The sequence below is a fragment of the Equus caballus genome, chromosome 16 (assembly GCF_041296265.1).
Source record: "Equus caballus isolate H_3958 breed thoroughbred chromosome 16, TB-T2T, whole genome shotgun sequence".
NCBI lineage: Eukaryota > Metazoa > Chordata > Mammalia > Perissodactyla > Equidae > Equus > Equus caballus.
In genome coordinates, this window is record NC_091699.1 from 80525237 (window position 1) to 80546914 (window position 21678).

Sequence of the window (21678 nt, forward strand, 5' to 3'; positions counted from 1 at the left end):
AAGTGATCAGGATGAGGCAGCCACCCATGCAAAGAAGAGCAGACGAGTGGTCCAGGCAGAGGAGTCGGCAGGTGCTAAGGCCTTGAGGCAGGAGAGAGACTGGCATGGTCCAGAAAGACAAGAGGCCAGCATGGCTGGAGCCTTGCGAGTGATGGGAAGGTTGACAAGCATGCAGGGCCTGGAGGCCACTGTCAGAGTTTGGGTTTATCCTAAGAAACAGTTCTGAAGAGTTTTAATTTAATCAGAGTGACATGGTCTGATGTGAAGAGTTTGAGAAGATCATTCTGGAAGCGGATGAAGAAGGGATTAGAGGAAGGAAGAACAAATCAGGGAGTTAGAAGGATGTGGCAGTGGTATGGGAGAGCATGATGGTGACATGGACCAGGGCGATATCAGTGGAGATGGCGATGGATCAGTAGATGGATTTGAGATACATTGTGGGGATAGAGTTGACTAGACCTGGTGTTGGATTAGAGGTGGGAGATGAGAGAAAGTGAGATGTCAAGACTCCCTGGTTTCTGGATGGATGTTGGTGCTGTTTCCTGACACAGAGAAGATTAAAGGGGAGGGGGAAAGAAAAGATTTGAGAGCAAAAATCTCAAATTCCATTTTGGGACATGTTACATTTGAGATGTCTGAGCAACAGCCAAGTAGAGAAGATGTCAAGGAGAGAGTGGAATGCAAGTCTGGAGCTGAGAGGAAGTTCCGAGCTGGAGATACAAATGCAGAGTCATCAGCACATGTGTTTAAATCCATGTGACTAGATCAGATCACTGAGGGATGAAAAGAACAGGCCTAAGCCCCAATCCTGAGAAACTCTAGCATGTAGAGGTCAGATACGGGAGAAGGACCTAGTGAAGGAGACTGAGAAAGAATGGGCAACGAAGCAGGAGGAAGAGCAGGAGAGATGGTGCCATGGAAGCCACGAGAGGAAGGTGCATCTGTGACAAATGCAGCTGGCAGGTCACGATGAGCACAGAGCATCTGTTGGCTTGGTAACATGGCGGTCTTCGCTGTCCTGGTAGGAGCAGTGTCTGTGGGATACTAGGGACAGACGATGACTTCGTTTGTTAATTGCTAGCAGCAAGTCATGCTGAGCATCCTCCCTGAACTTGAAAGTCGGATAAACGTGGGAAGGCTTTCCAGGAACTCTTGCCTCCTGCCATTGCCGCAGCTGAGTCTAATTCCCCAGGGCCGGGTCCTGCCCACTTCCTTCCCACCAGCTGCAGCTCCAACCGCTGGGATGCCAATATCTTTAACTCCGAGGGAAGCATGAATCGTACCCTTGGCCCAAATGATACCCTTTTAAAAACGCTGCTTGTCCTCGACTTTCTAAAACACAGTGGTGCTCAAATCCCTCCCCCGCCACGCCCAGCCCCATTTATTTTAATAACTACACCCAGAGTGAGGACAGCGACAGGAAGGGATAAAATCCTCATCATGGTACTAGTGACCAGGGCTTTTCAAATGACTACAGACAGGAAAAACTACAAGAAAAAAAAAATCAAGCCGCTAGATGGAAATCTTCATTGAACTGCCCGTGCAGCGGAGCGGGAGCAGTGCCAGACTGCACACACCCACCAAACGCACTCGCCAGTCACTGAGCGACTGCTCTGTACTGAGACAGAGGACAGTGACAACAAGGGCTACCATTTGTGGAACGCCGGCTCCGCACCAAGCAGCCGGCCACGTGCGTCACATGCGGTGGCTCATTTACTCCTCCCAACCAGCCAAGGAGTATTATCATCCTCATTTTACAGGAGAGGAAACCAAACCTTAGAGTTACCCAAGTAACTGGTCCAAACAAGTGAGCTAGGTTCAAGGATAAGCAACCCTGTCACTGTCTACTAGGTGTGGTCGATAGGGGCATGTGCCACAGGGGTGGCAGTGGCCCTGATGCAGGAATGATCCAAGGAGGAGGCGGGAGTCAGCAAAGGCCCCTCCACGCACCCTGTAGCTCAGGCTGAAAACCTAGGGGTCGGCCTCGATTCCTCTCACTCTCCCTGTGACTGCTCCATCACCCAAAACCCACTGTTCCACCCCTAAATATGTGGTAAACCTGTCTGATTCTGTCCATTGTCCCCACAACCCCCTAGTCAAGGCCGCCATCCTCTCCCCTGGACTACTGCAGGAGCCCCTGGCTGGGCCCTCGGCGTGGCCTCCTGCATCCCACAGCCCTCCCTTCCCGCTGGAGTCAGGGATCCGCGTAGCACACAGATCACACCTGTGTCCTGCTCAAAACCCTTCAATGGCTTCCCAGTCAATCCCACCTCCTTTCCCTCATCCCCAAGGCCTTCTCTCTGTGATGGGCCCTGCCTACCTTTCTAACTGTGTCTCCTACCACAGCTGCCCATTCCCCTGCGACCAGCAGAGAGCCTGGCACAGAGGAAACAACAGTCATGGGCTGAAGAAATGAAGGCGAGAGTGAGTGAGTGGGAGAATGAAACGCTTCACAGAGGAAGCCATGTTGGAGATGAGCTTTAAAGTGGGGCAGGGCTTCTCAGGAGCAGGGCAAGGGGTGTGAGGTGGTAAGACAAAAGGTGTTCTAGATTCCAGGAGCAGCCTGGGAGGCAGCATGAGCAGGACTGGAGGCAGCTCTGTGCAAAGCAGGGGTTCTTCCAGTGGAGTGTGCACCGTCAGCGCCCGGAAGGCTTGTTAAAGCCAGATTGTTGGGCCCCACCTCCAGAGGTTCAGACATCCGAGGCAGGGTCTGAGAACTTGCATTCCTCACAAGGTTCAGGTGGTGCTCATGGTGGCGGTCCAGGGACCACACTTTGAGAACCACACGTCTCAGGTATACGCAGGAAGCCTCCACGTGGAGGCGAGAGGAAGACAGCTCGAGGGAGGTAAACTGGAGCTGCGTGCCAACCCAAGAGCAGTCCAGGCTGATGCGGGCCAGTGGTCAGCCCCTCCCTGTCCCCTTCCCGCACCATCTCTCTCAGAACAAACCCCACGGCAGCAGGACCTCCGACTTCCCATCCTCCTGGTACTCAACCCTGCTGTTCCCCAAGACCGAATTGTATGCTTCGAAGGCGTCTCTGTTTCTCGCTCCAGCAAAACTTTGATAACGCTTTTAAAAGTGCTGTGGAGGGGACAGGCCCTGAGTCCCACCCTCTCAAGACCACCTAATCTCACAGAGTACTTCCCACTAACGCTGCTATGGCAAACAGTATCTCTTTTTAACAGGAGACCTGGTGACAAGTCATGTCACCCTGATGGTAGGATTCCAGCTGTTTGAGCAAAAGGAGAGAGACAAAGACTTCCTCTGCTGGCCTTCCCCACGTGCCACGTGCAAACTGCCAGCCTGCCCATCCCCAGGGTCTACTCTTAAGTGTTACTATCACATTAGTTTATACTTTCTTCCTACTAGAAAAGAGGGCAGAATGGTTCCAGGGTCACGAGTAAGTACACTTGTATTCGCAGCATCAGGCCACTGACTGTACATCTTAACACGTAATTATTTTTGTTGCCTTTCCTCCTGGAAAGAAAAGATGATCAGAGAGGCGAAGTTAATTTGCATCTGCTTCAGCCATAAATCCAAGAGGACCACATGGCTAACGTACATCTCTCGCAGTTTTAAATACAAATGATCCTCCTCTCGGGCCTGCAGCAAAGGGCTCGGCGAGACGAGTCCTCTAGGCCTTCAGAGTTGGAGCCGCAGGTCAGCCCCCAGCTCTTCTCAGCGTATAGGGCTCTGAAAAGGAAGCTCAGGGGTTTGGAGTGGGAGACGCTTTGGTTTGGTTAGGTTTGGTTTGGTTAGGTTTGGTTTGGTTAGGTTCGGTTAGGTTAGCTTTGGTTTGGTTTGGTTAGCATCCTCATACCTGGTAGGAAGATATCTCTTTATCTTCATTACGGGGCCCAAGTAGGAACCAGGAGTCCTGACAGTTCTCTGTTACAGGAAAAAGACAGAAAATCCTCCACGAGAGAGTCTCTCTTGATTCTGATGTGCCTCTTAGTTTCCAAAGCTGATGACAAAAATATGCACACCTTCAAGTCACGTTGGTCTGGTTTGGCATTCTGGCTCTGCCTCTTCTCAGCTGTGTGATTTGGGGCAATTTACTTAAGCTCTCTGAGCCTCAGCATCTTCGTCTGTAAAATGGGTGTGTTGGTAGCGGCATCAGAGGGTGGCATGCATTTAGCAAAGTCGTGAATGTTAAGTGTTAGTAGAGCGTGGGGCCCCATCGCTGGGCTGGTATCTGTTTAACAATCGGCTCTCCATGACTAAATGTTTCCCAATTTCCCTGGTGTAAATACTCTCACAGGGCTGATAGCAAGCTACCCACAGCCTGTCACTGAATGAAGAGTTGGGAAGAGACGCCCAGTAGCACACGATTATGCAGTGTTTCCACCACACACGTACAGTGGAAGCAAGTGACCTCAAGAGCCAAGATGACCATCTGACATAGTAACACAATGAGGAAGTGATGAGTATTTACGACCCTTGTATTTTGAGTATTTATTACCTGTGTTTTTAACATAATTTATATAATTATAAGTTCACAAAATTAAAATTTTCACGGTGGCTATTTAACAAGTGGCTCGCAAAATGCCTGCAATAGGTAACGACCTGCGCTCGTGGCCGCTACAAGCCGCCAGCTCCAGCAGCGGACAGGACACGCAGTCAGTGAGTCCGACTTCCCTTCCCTCTTCCTTTCCTCCTCAGCCCCGGGGAGGATTTCATGAAGCTTTCCCAGGTAGAGACCGAGATGTTCCCTGTTCCACTGCAGGCTCCAAGCTTTGCCTGTGGCCTTGGCCACCATCCCAGTCCTCGGCCCTGTCACGCCGCCTGACTGGCCCTTGCACAGCTGGGGAGGCTGAACCACCACTAACAGCAGGGAGGACGTTTTCTCCGCGAGGCTGGGGCGCACGCGGGACAGCGCAGGGCTCTCGGTGGCTGCGCCGTGGCTGGCCGTTTATTTTAGGATCCCGCCTGTGGAGGAGATGGGGGAGCAGGGCCAGCAGACCGTACTGGGGCAAGTCGGGGCCTATAATTAGCCTTCACTGAGGTTTGAAGGAACCCTTGGTTGTGACTAAACACCAGCTAAAGCAGCGAGGACTCCAGCGTCCCTGAGGCCAGCGCTGCACGGACCTCCTAGGACACACCTGCGGACAGCTTATCCCGGGAAGCGCTCCTGTCCTCACCCCCAGGGGAGGGCGAGGAGCAAGGACGAGGAGCGGCGCCCCTCACCTCGCCTTCCAGCAGCTGCGTTTCCTGCCGACTCCTTGGCGGCTGGCTCGGGCAGCCTCTTACTTAAAGAGTTTGCCATCTGCTGGGGCCACGGTACAAATTCACCCGCTCGGTGCTGTGGTCGCCGGGAAAGCACGGCGAAGAAGGAAAGCCATGCAAATGCAAGCGGCCTTGATTCCCAGCGCCGGGACTTGGGGGGATGGCATTCCAGCCTTCTTTCTGCTTTTCCAGAGTTGTGTGACTCTAAGTAGGATACACATCTATCCCACACACGCCCCAGAGTTTTGTTTTCAGTTTTACTTTTTCTGTTGCACCCCCTGGGTCCCAGGTTTAAAAAACAGGAACAGATAAACAAAATGAAGCTGCTCAAGTGAAGAATTTAAGTTCAGGGTCCTTCATTCGTACACGCCCCTTTGTATCGGACATTTTTTATCCTTTTTCTTAAAGCCAGTCTCCCAAATTCTCTAAGCTCCAGGCGCACGTCTGCCCCTGCATGGCCACCTGGTCTACACCACTTTTGAAGCCTATCTTCTCTACCGTGGTAGTTCTGAACCCACAGTCTAGACGCTTGGGGTCCCACACCAGGGGGAAATATTTGCCACGGGCATCATTGTGAGAAATCAAGCAAGGCGATCGCCTGGGGCTTCAAATTCGTCATCTGCAAAATGGCATCACTGAGAGTTCAGAGATTGGGAATGGGGCTTCTGAATGTGGGAGATGCAGCGGCCAAAGGAGGAGGAGGCGAGGGCTCGGCCAGAGCAGCCAAAGCCAGCTCTCAGAGAGGCCTCCCAGGGCTAGAGCCCTTTGGATGAACTATAATCAGTGGCATTAGCTACACTTTCTTATTTTCTGTACTCTTGATGCTCTGGCATCTGGGGCCTCACTCATGGGGAGAGATTGCCCCTTGCAGGGCTAGCTAATCCTAGACATGGTAAACCATTTGCCTGTGAGCACGCCTCCCGTATGCAAACCAGCCATTCCTAGGTCCATACCCCTACCTACCTCCTCTCTCTGCTCTATACTCCAGGAGGCAATATTCTCCTGCCCTAATCATCTCAGGTCTGGGTACCAAACAACTAGGGACCAACCCTCCAGTCCAGAGACCACTGAAATTATTCAAACTATCCAATCCTAGCTGCTTACCCTGCCTCGCCCTTTGCTTCCCGTGAAAACCACAATAAAGCCATTTGCCCATACTTTCTCCTCACCCCTCTGCTTCCTGACCAACCCTGGTGCCTCCCCACATGGCCCTGCCTGGTGTGGCTGCCCCATCCTCTTGGGAACTGTGAGTAACAAATGATCTTTTCAGTGTCAGACATCTCCTGATCTGTTGGCCTCACCACACCTGAATAGAAGCAAAATCCTGGGTACATTTTAAAATACTTTCAACAAGTATTATAGAAAGTCAGCCACAAGCCTGGCCTTGGGGAGGCAGCAATGAACAAGGAACTCACCCTGGGGAGGGGCCAGGTCAACACAGTGGGATAGGGCTCTGTTGGGGAAACCGAGGGAGCACAGGGGTGGGGGGGCCAAGTTCCAGCTCCGGGTAAGAGAAGGATTGTGCTCCCCCTTGTGCCCATAGGGTCGTCTTCTGTTGTTTCATTTCATTGAATTTCCCACTAGCAACCTACTCTTCTCTCAGCTCCAGCCAGCTATGGGGCACAGAGGGGAGCAGGCAAATGGGTCTCTCCCTCCCAGCTCTCTGTCATCTCCTCCCCTCTATGACCTCTGGTGCCAGAAGTCCTCCTGGTCAATAAAGAGCTTGCAACTCATTCACATTCAAGTGTAAAAGAACTGACAATAGCTTAAAACAGTGATTTGCACTTTTACATATATAAAAAGAAGTTTCTCGGGTTAAAGAGAGAACCACCTTCCCCAGTCCCCACCTGTGGGGGACCCTGAGGGGTTTAAAGAGCCAAGTTTGGAAAACCACTCTTCAGGGCTCCGTGAGACCCCTGAAATGTATCACAATGTGTGTTCACATGGATGTTTTGTGGGTGGACAAATTCTAGAGCCACGTTGTCCAATACAGTGGCGGCTGGCCACATGTGCTATTCACATTTAAAGTAGTTGAATTTAAATAACATTAAGCTTTCAGTTCCTCAGTCGCCCTTGCCACAGTTTGAGTGCTCAGTAGTCACCACAGCTGCCGTGTTGGGCACCACAGACAGAGCACAGTTCCACCATCACAGAAGGTTCTGTAGGACAGCCCTGATCTAGAGACTGCATCAGCTTTTCAAAGGCCTCCAAGACCAGAAAATGTTAAGAGCCACTAAGTCAGGCTGGTGAAGGTTCATCGAAGGAGACAGAAACTTTGCTGGGGAGTCAAAAGCGCACCATTGTGACAGAGGTTCTGAACAAGTCTGCCTTTGAGTAATCTTTTTCTCCTCTAAAATCCCTTAAAAGACATCCGGGGGCCGGCCCAGTGGCGTAGTGCTTGAGTTCATGCATCCGCTTCAGTGACCCAGGGTTTGTGGGTTCAGATTCCAGGAGGGGACCTACACACTGCTCATCAAGCCATGCTGTGGTGGCATCCCACACACAGAATAGAGGAAGACTGGCACAGATGTTAGCTCAGCAACAATCTTCCTCAAGCAAAAAGAGGAAGATTGGCAACCGATGTCAGTTCAGGGCCAATCTTCCTCACACACACACACAAAAAAGACATAAAGATTTTATGCTTTATTGTTTATCTCCTGCCCCCATTTTTAGAAAGGGACACTTGAATTCTAAAAATATTTGCTCTAAGGAAGGTGCTCTAGGTTCCCCAGAGCCTGTGAGCCCAGCACGAGTCGTGGTGGGAAGTGAGGGCAAGCGTGCAGTGACCTTGTCTCCTTTGCTATGTGTGATCTTTGCAGGTGGGAGAAGCAGTCCTGGAAAACGCCCGGCTCATGCTGCACACGGAGAATATCCAGGCGGGTGCAGACGACTTTAAAGAGAGGTACACTCTGCAGCAGAGGGGACAGTCCCTCCCCATGCCCAGATTCCTGGGTGACCTGGAGCATTCACCTCCCACCTCCTGGAAGGCTGGGGTGGGATAACAGAGGCCCCGGGACAATCTGAGCCAAGATGGTCCAGCTCAAGCCCTCCTTGTAGATACACACTAAGACCCAAGGGCTCTGAGATTTTTCCCAGGGTCACTGGGTTTAGAGCAGGGGTTCTCAAAATCATCTGTGCTTCAGAGTCACCTGGGATCGCTGTGCCCTACCCTCGGAGGTTTTGATTCAATAGGTCTGGGGTGGGGCCCCAAATATACATTTCTAACAAATTCTCCATGATGCTGATCCTTCTGGTCCTGGGATCACACTTTGAGAGCCACTGCTTCAGAGCAATGCTTCTCCATCATGCCTGCATATTAGAATTCCCTGGGGCGCTTAGAAATGCAGTGCACAAGCCCCACAGAGAAGTGAAACCAGTCCCTGGGGGTGGGGCCCGGCTTCAGTATTTTTAAAGCTCTCCAGCCTTGAGAACCACCTCTGAGGTCTAATCCAGTGTTTCCTAAAATAAGGCGTGTATACTGTTGATGAGATCATTTTAAGTGGTAGAAAGATAAACATTTTATTTTTAATAGTTACATATTTATTTTTATAGTTACCTTCTATTTATGACCCATGAAACTTTTTCCACTATAGTATTACCGTTTATAGTAGCAATTGAAAATTTGCTGCTTTCCCTGTAAATAGCTTTGAAAGTTTATTGATTTAAGATTTACTTTTTAAGTAGGTAAATTTAAGGAACAACATAAAGTAAATAGTGATATGAGAGATGGGCATTTAGGGCAAAACCGTGAAGGGGAGTGAGAGTTAGGAAACTGTTCTAATAGAAAAGCGAAATGAAGAGACCCTTTTATGGGTGAACACAGAGATTTTGAGAATACTCTGTGGACAAGGTGGCCTGGATGTCGAGCAACTGGATGGGTGATGGGATTGTTATTCAAGGGAACATGTCCCTAAGTTGGTAAGACAAAGAGGACAGGCAGATAGTTGGAAGTCTTTGGGGCAGACCACAACCCCACTGTCACTCTCATCTTAGGAAGAGAGGGTATTGCGATGAAAAGGAAAATCTCTACCATCCTCTCAGACCCTGGGTCATTTCCTTTCTCTAAGCCAAGCTTCTCCGTCTGCTAAAGAATCTCCATTAGTGGCCACTCTGGAGTCAAGGAGACTCTCAACCGGCCAGGGTTGCTGTCTTGCCCAGCACTGTGCTGGCCCGGGTCACAGGAGCACGAGGAAGGGAAGCCAGCATGCAGCCACTGACAGCTCATTGCAATTAAAGACAGCTGCTAACAGATCTGAAACCATCTGCGCTGAACTTAGGGTCGAATTTAGTTAATTGTGAAATTAAGGGAGGACCTGACTGAAATTTCTTTCACTCATTCATTCATTTATTCACTTATGCATTCATTCATTCAAACATGCCTTCATCCAGCCATTCAACAGAGTAGGACATAAAATTGGTCTATTTTGTTTCCCATTGTATCACCGGCGCCTATAAGAGTGCCAGCACAGGACAGATGCCCCACAGATATCTGTGGAATGAATGAACAGATGAATGAATTCAAGAATGTCTGAATATCTGCCAGGCACCTTGCCAGGAGCTTGGAATGAAGTGAACCTGACCTCAAGGAGCTCACAGTTTAGTGGCGAAGACAGAGGAGTGAACAGACAATAGCATTAGAGAGCAATTGTGCCATCACTGAGACGAACACAAGTGAAGTGGGGACATTTAACTTGGCCAGGGAGGGCTGACACAAGAGGTGACAGCTGATTTGGGTCCTAAACTCATATAGGAGCTGACCAGACAAATAGAAGAGACACGACTTTCCAGGCAGAGGGGACACAATGTGCAAAGGCAGGACAGAGAAAGCAGGGTGCCTTAGTGGAATTCCAAGTAGGTCATTGTAACTGGGGCATATGGAGGGAGTGAGGAGGGTGCCAAAGAGAAAGAACTATTCCTCTACCCTCTAGGTTCTTCTGGCTAATCTAAGAATTAAGTTGACATGAGACAGAATAACAGGAGAAAATCATACAAATTTAATAACATGTATATGTGGAAGAAACCCAGGAAAACTGAGTAACTCGCCAAAATGGCTGAAGCCACCACCTTAAATACCATCTTCAGCTAAAGACAAAGGAGGATGCTGGGGGTAGAGGTTTGAGACTTCAAATGGGAGGAAGGCAATTCATGTGGAGATGGAAAAGCAAATGTTTGGTAAACAAATGTTTGCCATGCCTTGCAAAGACAATGGGACATGGAGAGGACTTTGATGGAACAGGCCTTGCTAGGTTCCTCCCTGTCTACCACACCTAGTTCATATTATACTATAGTTGTCTATGGTGATAGTTTCTTCCTGGCACAGGCCTTCTATCTTAAATTCTTTTAGGCAGTTAGAGGTGAGGTCAAAGTTTCTTCCTGAGTCTTTTGCTCTTAAAAATAATCAAGTCAAAGAGACACATTTTGGGGTAGCAAATTCTACTTCCCTGCAGGGAACAACCAATGCGGCTTGAAAAGCAGGGAGAGACCAAATCCCGGACGACCATGTGAGCCATAGCAAAGGGCTTAGAGATTATCTGAGAGGAGACCCATAGAAGGGCTTTGAGCAGTGGTTTATCATGACCAGATTTTAGCTTTAAAGGAAGCTTTGCATTGGGGAAGAGGAGAGGCAGGGAAAATTAGCAAGAAACAATGGGAGTGAAGAGACTGGACTGATGGAGGGGTAAGGTCGGTATTGGGAGCAGTGGTTGGAAAGTAAGGTGAGATCAGATTATGGAGGGGCCAAAGGATGACATTTAAGGCTTCTAAGCAGAGAAGTGATTTAATGTAGTTAAGGATGGTCACTCTGGGGGCAATGCTGTAGGTCTGGGGAGATAATGGGAGGCTGCTATCGCTCAGGGTCTGCCTGGGATGGTAAATGGCAGGCTTGAGGGATGGGTTGAAGAAATAATTGGCAGGATTAGACAATTATCTACATATATAGCTGGAAAAGAGAAGGCAAAGGTAGGTTCCAGGTTTTGAACTTGGGTAATTTAGAAGACTTGTGGTTCTATTGACCGAAATAGAAAATTGTGGAGGGAAAGCTTGTCTAAAATTCATGGGTAGGTATGAGTTTGGCTTTGAGCAAGCTGAGTTGAGCTGATGGTGGAGCAACCAACAGAAATTGTGGGATGCTATTGAAGATGCTGGCCAGAGTGGCCTGCAGGTCCAGATGAGACAGTTGCAGGGTCATGAGCACAGAGATGCTAATTGAAGAGTTCAAAATGGAAGGGAAAGGGGCAAAGTATAGTGAGAGAAAGCTGAAAGCTTAACAGCAGCCTTGGGGGCTATCACAGAGGTATTTCTAATCCTCAGAGGACTTCAAAAACCAGTCTGTAGGACACCTAACATGAAGCATATCCTGGAAGGAACCAGGCTCCCTGCAGAGGTGAGCAAAACAGGCCTCCAGAGGCACAAGGGGGCCTCCTGCAGCCTGGGTTACCAGGGACGCATCCCTGCGATAGGGGTGGGTTTTCATTTCAGCTGGAACAATAGGACTTGTTTCCAAAAGGACAAAATGTTGATGATACAGTCTTTCATAAAGAAGACATTTGGGTAGACAATCTAATCCTACATGTAACTTCTTCAGAAACCATCCCCTAAGTGCTGATTCAAAGGTGCGGGTCCAACTCTGAGGAAAGTCTCTGTCAGTGTGCCACAGGGCCTTGGTTCCGCCATTTACTATTTTTAAGTGCAAGGTGCATGAAAGCAGGTGAGGCAAAATGGCAGAAGGCACAAAGCCAGGAGGGGCAGTGAGGAGCAGAATGACAGAATCAGGATTCAAAATGATCCCAACACGTTGGAACAATGGGCCAATGAAAGTGAAAGAGGATAAATATGAACTCCTACTTTTGGGTTCAAATAACCAGCTGCGCCCAGAGAGGACAGGGAAACTGGGCATAAGGCAGTTCTTGGGGAAAACGCTCATGGTTCTAGTTGACAGGAGGCCCAATATTAGTCAGCAGCAGATACAGCTGGTCAAAATCAAATGAACAAGCATACGAACAAAACCCCACAAAGCAAATCTTAGGGTCCACGAGGAATGTAATTAAAGAGCTTAAACAGGGGTCGGCCCTGTGGCACAGTGGTTAAGTGCGCACATTCTGCTTCAGCGGCCCAGGGTTTGCTGGTTGGGATCCCAGGTGTGGACATGGCACCGCTTGGCAATCCATGCTGTGGTAGGCGTCCCACATTTAAAAAGTAGAGGAAGATGGGCATGATGTTAGCTCAGGGCCAGTCTTCCTCAGCAAAAAGAGGAGAATTCGCAGCAGCAGTTAGGTCAGGGCTAATCTTCCTCAAAAAAAAAAAAAAGAGCTTAAACAAAGGAGCAGACAGTCCCACAGGACTCTGAATGGATCTGGCAAAATCTGGAGGTTTGCATTCCGTTCTCTGTATCACATTTTAAGAAGGACCTAGACCAACTGGAGCATTTCTGATCATTCCACAAATATATCTGAAGCCTGGAGCTGGGTGCTGGGAATACAAAGATGGGAAAGTCATCGTCCCTGCCTTCGGATGAGGTACATGGAAACCAATTTATACAAAGAATGGAGGGAGGAACTGTGAATGTTTAACGTGAGGAACAAAAGGCTTGAAGGGGTAGGGAGGATGGGTGGAGGGGAAAGAGAGAGTGACACAAGAGACAGTTGCTAAATGTTTGTAGGATTGCCGGAAGGAAGGGTTAGAGTGACTCTGGGTGTTCCAGAGGGTGGAACTCAGACTCTCACAGGAATGGAAACTTAAGCTCTTGAAGGAAGAAATTTGCAATAATTAGAGAGAGCTGTCCAAAAATGGAATGGTGGCCTTGAGAGGCGATGAGTTCCCCATCACTGAAAGAATTCAAGCAGAGGCTACATGATCACCTATCAAGAATGCCAGCAAGGGATCGTCACTGGGTAGGAGTTTGAATAGTTGAACGTTAAAGTCCCTTAAAATTCTAAGACCCCACGAGGCTTTCTGGAATGAGAGGCGTGAGATTTCTTCCTTCTGTGGATGGATGAAGGTAATGTGTGAAATTTGGCTGAGTGGTACAGCTGGGTGGAAGGCCATGGAAGGAAAGGAGTGACACTGGGAGAAACTGGCCAAGTTGTTGGGTAGTTTGTAGAAAGAAGGCCCTGTGCAAACCAGAGATTGAAAGAACTCAGAGTGGGCAGTTTCAGCCTTTGTCAGTGTGTGTGCACACACGTGTGCATGTGTGTTATTACATAAGTTGTAAGTTTTTAAAACTCTGGATATTTCACATAGCAGTCCGGTTTTCCGATTTCTCTTGAAGAGAACAGACAGCCCCCTTCCCACACAGCGGCGATGGGGAGGGGCTGAGCAGCACCCGGTTAGGTACAGGGTGAGCTGTCATATGTGCTCCAGTCCCCACCTCTCCCTGTTGCCTAGACCTGGTCCTCCTACCTCGTCTACACTCCCCACTTGGCCTCTGAAGGCATGAGGGTTTGCAGCCACCCCCCTGAAATTTCACGTGGGCTCTTCCGGGATAGAAACCACGTTCTCCCTCTGGGGATCACCAGCACAACTGCCCGGTACTTAGCAGAGTCTTGGTAATGTTTGTTAAAGGATCTTCAGGGGAAACGGATGACAAATCAGAATACTAACGATGATGCCAGATCCCCTTGCCTGGATCTGAACTCCTGGAGAAGCTTTCCCCAGAATCGCTTTCATTTTAATAAATCAGCACGGAACAGTTGCGTCGAGTGCCCTCAAAGCTGTCAGAACAGTGACTTTTAACCTTCATTGTCTGACTATCACATAGTCGGCCTGTTGGTAACATCTATAATCTGATTCTTTTTTTGTTTGGGTCGCCCAGCTATGTGATGACGTTCCTTTATCTGCAGATATGAAAACGAGCAGCCGTTCCGAAAGGTAGCGGAAGAAGAAATTAACTCTCTGTATAAAGTCATCGATGAAGCTAATATGACAAAAATGGATCTGGAGAGTCAAATACAGAGCCTGAAAGAAGACCTTGGCTTTCTGTCAAGGAGCTATGAAGAGGTAGGTGGGGGCTGGGGTGATGCTACGGGACCAGAGGCGCTCACCTGTCGGGCCGACCTTCACAACATAGGTGATAGTGGCTCATCTCGGCCTCTCCACATCACTTACCCCAGGCTGCAGGGAAAAGGCCAGTAAAATACTCTCAATCCTTGCAGTGGGTCAGTTACCCTGGGAATCTCCAACTCAAATGGCTTCAGGCCCAGGCTGGTACATAAATGGGGGAGGCAGCAGGTCCAGGGAGTAGCGAGTGATGGAGCCTGTGTTGAAGGGCACGGAGCTTCCTCTCCCTTCAGGGGTTCTAGTCCAGATCTTTTTCGCCACTATATAGGACAAACAAAACAACTCTGAGGGTAGATCCAGGCTGTGGTTTACACACACTTGCTAATGAAATTAGGTCAGATTGTTGAGTGACGAAGGGGACTGAAGGGGACTGAAGGGGACCCCACCGGTCAGTGGTCCAGTGCCCTGCAGAACTGCGCTGATTCTAAACCACCTCACACAGGTCGTTGTCTGATCTGAGAGCTAAAGTGCTTGCAGTTGAAAAAGTCAAAACCTACTTAATGTGCTCACGTTAGGAAGTTCCTTCATTTGTCTGACCTTAAGCTGACCAGGAACCAATAAGCCCACTTGGTCCTGTTCTTAGCTCAGGGGTCTGCCACCACTCTCCCACAGTAACCCTCTAGAGACCACAAAGTTATCTTTAAATGTCTTTCAGCCTACTCTGACTTTATGCAATTCATAAATTTCATCTTGCTGTTGTTGCTTACTCTGTGTTGTTATTTTGTTACTTATTTATTTTGATTTTTGTGTTGGTGGGCCTGGCCTTGTGAAGACCAGCCTAAGAAATGCATCCTTGGGAAAAGAGAATATGGCACCTACGCAGGGAAGTGGGGCTTTGCCAGTCTCTGTGAAACCCCATATTTGGCCGTAACAGAACGAGAAGTAACAGTATTATCCACAGAGCTGGGCTTCTGCTGGCTAGAATTCTATGTCTTTTCTTTCCTCTCTGGAACTCACCTGACATGTATATTGTCATTTTCAGGATGTGAAAATGCTGTACAAACAGTTGGCAGGGTCTGAGCTGGAACAAATGAACGTTCCCATTGGCACTGGTCTGGACGACATCCTTGAGACGATCAGAATTCACTGGGAGAGAGATGTCGAAAAGAACCGGGTGGAGGCAGGAGCCTTGCTCCAAGCCAAGGTGAGAGGCAGGACCAGCATCCTCCACTCTGCCCCGTGCAGAAGGAGGCCAAGCAAAGATGACAAGCAGTCAGCATGCAAAAGAAAATATGCAACAGTTTCAATCTCTAGACATAAAAGAAATGCAAATTCAAATAATAGATTTGGTTACCTGTCTAAATGCAGAGAATGTTTTAAATGGTAGTACTCAGTGCTGGCAAGTATGTGAAGTAGGTTCTCTCCTATACTATCGGGGAGCACAAACTAGTATGAGATCTTTGAATAAGGGCTATGATGATATGGATCAAGAGTCTTAAAATGCCCCTACTCATCAGTTGAATAATCTGGACACTATCCTAGAGAAATCATTGAAAATACAGATAAAGTTTACATCCAAAGGTACTCACTGAAGCATTCATTATAAGAGTGAAAAAACTGGGGGGAAAAACACATAAATGTTTAATAATAGGAGAAAGTCTAAGCTACAACCTAACCATGCCGTGAAACAGCAGGCAGCTATTAGAAATGGTATTTATGAAGCATTTATCACAACATAGGAAATGCTCCTGCAATAAGGTAAGATGAGGGGAAAAGAGAGTACAAAATGGTATATACCAGGGGCCAACAAACTTTTTCTGTCAAGGATCAGATAATAAATACTTAGTCTTCCTGGGCCAGACAGTCTCTGTTGCAACTACTCAACTCTGCCATCATAGCGTGAAAGCAGCCGTAGACAAAGGTAACAAATGAGCATGGCTGCGTGCCAATAAAACTTTATTTACAGAAATAGGAGGTGGGCTGGGTTTGGCGTGTGGGCTGCAGTTTGCCAGCCTCTGTTATACACAGTAGGGTAAAGCATTCAAACAAAGAAACGAAGCATCAAGAAAAGATTAGAAAGAAAACACTAGGGGCCGGCTCCGTGGCCGAGTGGTTAAGTTCGCACACTGCACTGCGGCGTCCCAGCGTTCGGATCCTGGGCACGGACATGGCACCACTCGTCAGGCCACGTTGAGCCGGCGTCCCACATCCCACAACTAGAAGGACCTGCAGCTAAGATATACAACTCTGTACGATGGGGGTTTGGGGAGATAAAGCAGAAAAAAAAAAAAAAAGACTGGCAACAGTTGTTAGCCCAGGTGCCAATCTTTAAAAAAAACAAGAAAGAAAGAAAGAAAACAGTAATATGTGATGGTGTTAGCAGTGGTTGTCTTTGAGTGAGGGACCTAATTGACACATTTAGATGTTTTTTCTAGTTTTTGAGTATTTCTCAAGTTTTTCTTAAGTAGCATGAATTATATTCACGGAAGCAAAACATCTTTTATTAAACCACAAAAATAATGAAGGAATTGGGGCCGGCCTGGTGGCGCAGTGGTTAAGCACGCACGCTCCCGCTTCGGCAGCCTGGGATTCGCTGGTTCGGATCCCAGGTGCAGACCAGGCACCACGTGGCAAGCCATGCTGTGGCAGGCATCCCACATACAAAGTAGAGGAACATGGGCACGGATGTTAGCTCAGGGCCAGCCTTCCCCAGCAGAAAGAGGAGGATTGGCAGCAGTTAGCTCAGGGCTAATCTTCTTCTTCTTCAAAAAAATAAATAATAATAATGAAGGAATTAACCAGAAAATGGAATGCATAGGGTTTGTTCTTCCCTTCTCCATCTCACACCCATGTATGACTTTGCAATTTTGAGGCAGAGGATGAAAAGAGCAGAAGAGGAAGGAGAGCATGAAGCAAGCAGGAGAATGATGTCGCTGTTTGAGAGGAAGCAAGCAGGCTGCTCCTGTGCTCTTGGTGACCATTTAGTGGGTCTCAATCCTGGCTGCACAGCAGAATTATTTCAGAGCATTTTTGAAAGTGCCCACGCCCAGGCCCCATCCAAGACCAATTAAATCAGGAGAGGGACTCAGTGGTTTTTTAAGCTCTCTGGGTGATTCTAATACACAGCCAGGGCTAAGAACCGCGAGTGTTTACAGAAGCTACTAAAAGACAACCAGAGGGATCTTTTCTGTTCTTTCTCCTCCCAGGCCCCCTCAGCCCCCAGCCCCCGAGTATCCAAAGGAACCTTCCCAGCAGGGTCTTCACCAACTCTGGATCCCCTGATGCTCTCCAGCCCAGGAAACAGCTTCCACTCCCCTGTTTCTCCATCCTTTCCCCCTTTCAACAGCTCCTTTTCTTTCTAACCTTCAATTCCTTGGACCAATTCACTACAAACACTTTTTATGGAAAACAGTGCCTAGTAACTCCACGAAATGCAGCCCCTACAATTGGGTGAGAGGTGGAACAGCACAGGGGGAAAGTGGAGCAGAACCAAGTCTTGATGTCTGTCCACTGCTTCTTTTTTAGGGGACTCAAGAATATTTACAATTAATGACCCTAGAGACCATCCAGTCCTATTCCGTCCTTTTAGAGGTGAGGAAACCGAGCCCCAGAGAGGGTAGTTGATGTCCTGAGGTCCCACAGCTGGTTGGTAGCACCATCGCTCAGCTCTCCTGGCTCTGGGTCCAGGGACCTTTTCTCCACATTGGGCTGTCATTTCTTTGACTCGGTTCCCAAAACTAAACCTCAGTGGCCCAGCAGTTTGCAACCGTGCTTCTGTCCCAACACTCCTGGGGTGTACACCACACTGTAGTGGTTATTTCTCTGGGCAGGCGGGGAGGGGCGCTGTAATTAACAGGAATAAATCCAGCATAGTGTGAAAGAGAAAAAAACCCTGGTCATTATTATTCACCCCTCACTCTCTTGAGAATCATCACCAGCCCAGCAGTAATTCAAACATTAATTCTGAACAGATTCATTAGTGTTTTTTTAATAGAGTAATCTGAAAGCTACATCTCAGAGAAAACAGACAGGACTTGTTTTAGTTCGGCCAATGCTGCCTGGGCCCCTTGCAGAGAGGTGGGGCTCAGAAAATATTTGCAGAATGAGTGAATTCCTCTGATCATCAACAGAGATCAGAACTGACAGCCAGAAGTCCTCCAATAAATAGTTTTGTCAGTTGCAGTCCTGCCCTCGGGGGCTGACATTTGCCCATCCCGGAGCATCTCTTGTCTGTTTCTTGGCAGCAAAGCACAAATGTGAAATGGCTTAGCACACACTGCTTTCAAAACATTTTGCAGAGAGAATACAAACATGTATTTAATTACCTTTCAGCCCGGGGAGGCTGGAAATTAATTGACATGATTAATTTATGTCTTTGTTTAGGTTCCCCCAGAAACTGATCCTGAGATAAATATTGAAGTAGACGTGGTTTATATGGAAGTTGGGAGGGAAGAAAAACCTCAAATACTGGTAGAGAAGCAGAGAAGGGAACCAAAGAAGAAGGCATCATCCAACTAGCTACACTGTGGGAGACTGGCTGTACCCCAGGGGTCCTGGGGAACAGGATAGAATACCAGAGAGGGGGAAGGCGAAGAAGCTGGGGTAGTGGTACCACCTCCCATCAGTCCTCTGCCAGCTGCTCTCAGAGTGACCTTTCAAAGACTTTAGAGCAAGCTCGCTCAGCAAAGAGGTGCAGAATCTCACAGTGGGAAGGAAGCTGGGAGAACTAACTTGTTAAGGCTTAAGGGATAAAGGTGGATGCCATCAGTATCTGCAACAGCTTATCAGCCAACTCTTCTTTTTTTGGTGAGGAAGATTGGCCCTGAGCTAACATCTGTTGCTAATCTTCCTCTTTTTGCTTGAGGAAGATTGTCGATGGGCTAACGTCTGTGCCAGTCTTCCTCTATGTTTTGTATGTGGGATGGCACCACAGTATAGCTTGATGAGTTGTGTGTAGGTTCACATCCGGGATCTGAACCTGTGAACCTCCGGCTGCCAAAGCCAAGCATGCGGACTTAACCACTACACTACCGGGCAGGCCTCTCTTCTTACTTTTTAATCGTTAAAAGCTTAGAAAGGTTCTGGGTAGGTTCTGTCCTGCCACAGTGTCATGGATGTTGGGAACCTCGGTGGTCTGGTTTTTGGAGCTTCTCAAGTTGTCTGCTTCAGTGTTTGGGGTGATCGGGTTGGTCCAGAGAATTTCTGGAGGGTCTTAAAGTCTGGCGCTTCCTTTTCTGTTTGTTGTGGTTACCCATCTCACGGTATTTTGGGATGATTGGGGAACCCCATGACACGCCAGCCACACTACCCTCCAGACCTCCTGACCAGCCGCGGAATACACTCCCCAGTGTGCAACCAGCAGAACTTAAAAAGGCCACCTTGGGGAATATCAAAGGGCCACTATCATTCACTTGGTTCCGCTGGGACATTTCCATTCTGTGGACTGACAAACAGAAGAGAGAGTCCCCAAGGCAAGTATGCTCCACCCTGACCTTGGCCGGATTAAGACCTCGCAGCGCCCTTCTTCCCTGAAACTTGTATTGAACTTGTGAGTGCATTGAAATCACTCCATCAGTCATCGTTAAAAGACCTAAAATTCAAAAATAAAATTGATAACCCTGTGAGGCCATTTGTGCTGGCTAGACCTCTGACATCCTTTCTGCTCATCCAATTCTCACAACAGCCTCGAAAGCAGGAACTACTGGTACTCCCATTTCACAGATGTGTTTATTGCTAACAGAAAGAAAGGGAGGCAGGAAGGGAGGGAGAGCGGGAGGGAGGGAGGAAGAGAGGGAGGAAGGGAGGGAGGGAGGGGAAAGAGAAGCCAGAGCTTCTAGTTTCCCTGCAGCCAGACTATTTCCACGAAGTTTTCCTTTCACAGATGCAACCATTTCAAAGGTCCTTTATCACCAACAGGAAAATGATGCTTAGGGCAGCCAAAAAGACACTTTCAAAAATATTATGCAGTTATCGTTTTTCATGTCCATTATGATAAATATAATCAAATGTTTCTTCCAACTGACCTTTTCCTTACAATGTGCAGTCCTCCTGGCAACAGGGCCCCCAAGCAGGCGAAGGGCTTCCCAAGTTTCTAGACCAAGCTGCTTAGGGTTCAGGAGGTTGACCTTTGCACTTCAGTGTGCCTATTGATGGGTTCGAGCTCCTCCCCCAAGAAGGTGTGGTATATTCATTTTCTGTTGCTTTGTAACCAAGTACTGCAAACATAGTGGCTTAAAACAACATGCATGGGTCCAGCCCGGTGGCGCAGCGGTTAAGCACACATGTTCCGCATTAGCAGCCCGGGGTTCACCAGTTCGGATCCTGGTGCAGACATGGCACCACTTGGCAAAAGCCATGCTGTGGTAGGCATCCCGCGTATAAAGTGGAGGAAGATGGGCATGGATGTTAGCTCAGGGCTAATCTTCCTCAAAAAGAAAAAAGGAAAAAGCATGGATTATCTCACAGTTTCTGTGGTCAGGAGTCCAGGCGTACCGTAACAGGGTAACGGGGTCCTCTGCTCTCAGGGTCTCACTAGGCTGCAGTCAAGGTCTCAGCCAGAGCTGCATTCTCCTCCAGGTTATGGGCAGAAGGCAGCTCCTTGCAGTTGCAGGACTGGGGCCCTCGGCCCCTAGAGGCTGCTCCCTCCATAGGCAGCTGGTAACAGAGCTGTTTGCTCCTCCAAGGCCAGCACAAGAGCACCACCCTTTCAAAGCTTCAATCTGATTAAGTTAGGCCCACCCAGAACACTCTCCCTTTAGATCAACTCAAAATTAACTGATTTGGGGACCTTAATTACATCTGCAAAATCCCCTCACCTTTGTCATGTAAAGTAACCTAACCATGAGCATAATGCCTGAGGGCAGAGACCACGGAGACCATCCTGGATTTCTGCCCACCACACCAGGCCACCCAGTATTGCAGCAGAGAACTGAGACTGCGTCGTGCCCCACTGCCTGCCATCTTGCTTCCTCTGCCAGGCAGGCAGCGCTAACTTCAGCCCACCTCCTCCAGGGGGAGTCCAGGTCCTCTCTTCCTTGTCCAGTTTCTCAGCCGAGGCACTGAGAGGTCCTTGCTCCCTGGCCCTGAGCCTGGCCTGCAGTCTGCTCCCAGCAAAGCAGCCTCTGTTTTGCCTTCTTGACCTCCTCCCTGGGACCTTCCTTCCCTGGGAAGGGCTCCACACCCTCACTCCCTCTTTGCTGCAGCTGGATGATGTGTACAGCAACCAAAGCCTTATTCCATTACCAGCACAAGCTGGTGCGGTGGGGTGCGAGGCAACCATGAGAGAGAACTCAGCCCCCTTTCAAGAGGCCCTACAGGCCAGGAACTCCATGACAAAGAGATGGCTCCGTGCTAGCAACCCTGACAGTGAGTCTGCATTCGCCTCAGGTCAGTTTAAGGCATTTGTGGTCAAGAACTTTATCTGAGCTGTAACCATCACGCCTTAAACCGTCAGGATG

General features: G+C 48.7%; 1 protein-coding gene and 1 long non-coding RNA gene across 3 annotated transcripts in view; one reads left to right on the forward strand and one right to left on the reverse strand.

Annotated features, from left to right (window-relative positions):
- Positions 1-21678, forward strand: part of BFSP2 (beaded filament structural protein 2) — a 68254-nt gene that overhangs the window by 24434 nt on the left and 22142 nt on the right. The window contains exons 2-4 of the mRNA XM_023620943.2: positions 8047-8129; positions 14065-14221; positions 15264-15425. Coding sequence (XP_023476711.2) covers positions 8047-8129; positions 14065-14221; positions 15264-15425 — 402 coding nt within the window. The remainder of the gene's footprint in view (positions 1-8046; positions 8130-14064; positions 14222-15263; positions 15426-21678) is intronic.
- Positions 1-21678, reverse strand: part of LOC111768418 (uncharacterized) — a 54972-nt gene that overhangs the window by 21260 nt on the left and 12034 nt on the right. The window contains exons 2-3 of one of the 2 annotated variants that reach the window (XR_011427034.1): positions 15239-15453; positions 14266-14541 (exon numbers count right to left, since the gene is read on the reverse strand). This is a non-coding gene — a long non-coding RNA (uncharacterized lncRNA). Of the gene's footprint in view, positions 1-14215; positions 14542-15238; positions 15454-21678 lie in introns of those variants that run through there. The other variant, XR_002800780.2, reaches the window with a different exon arrangement.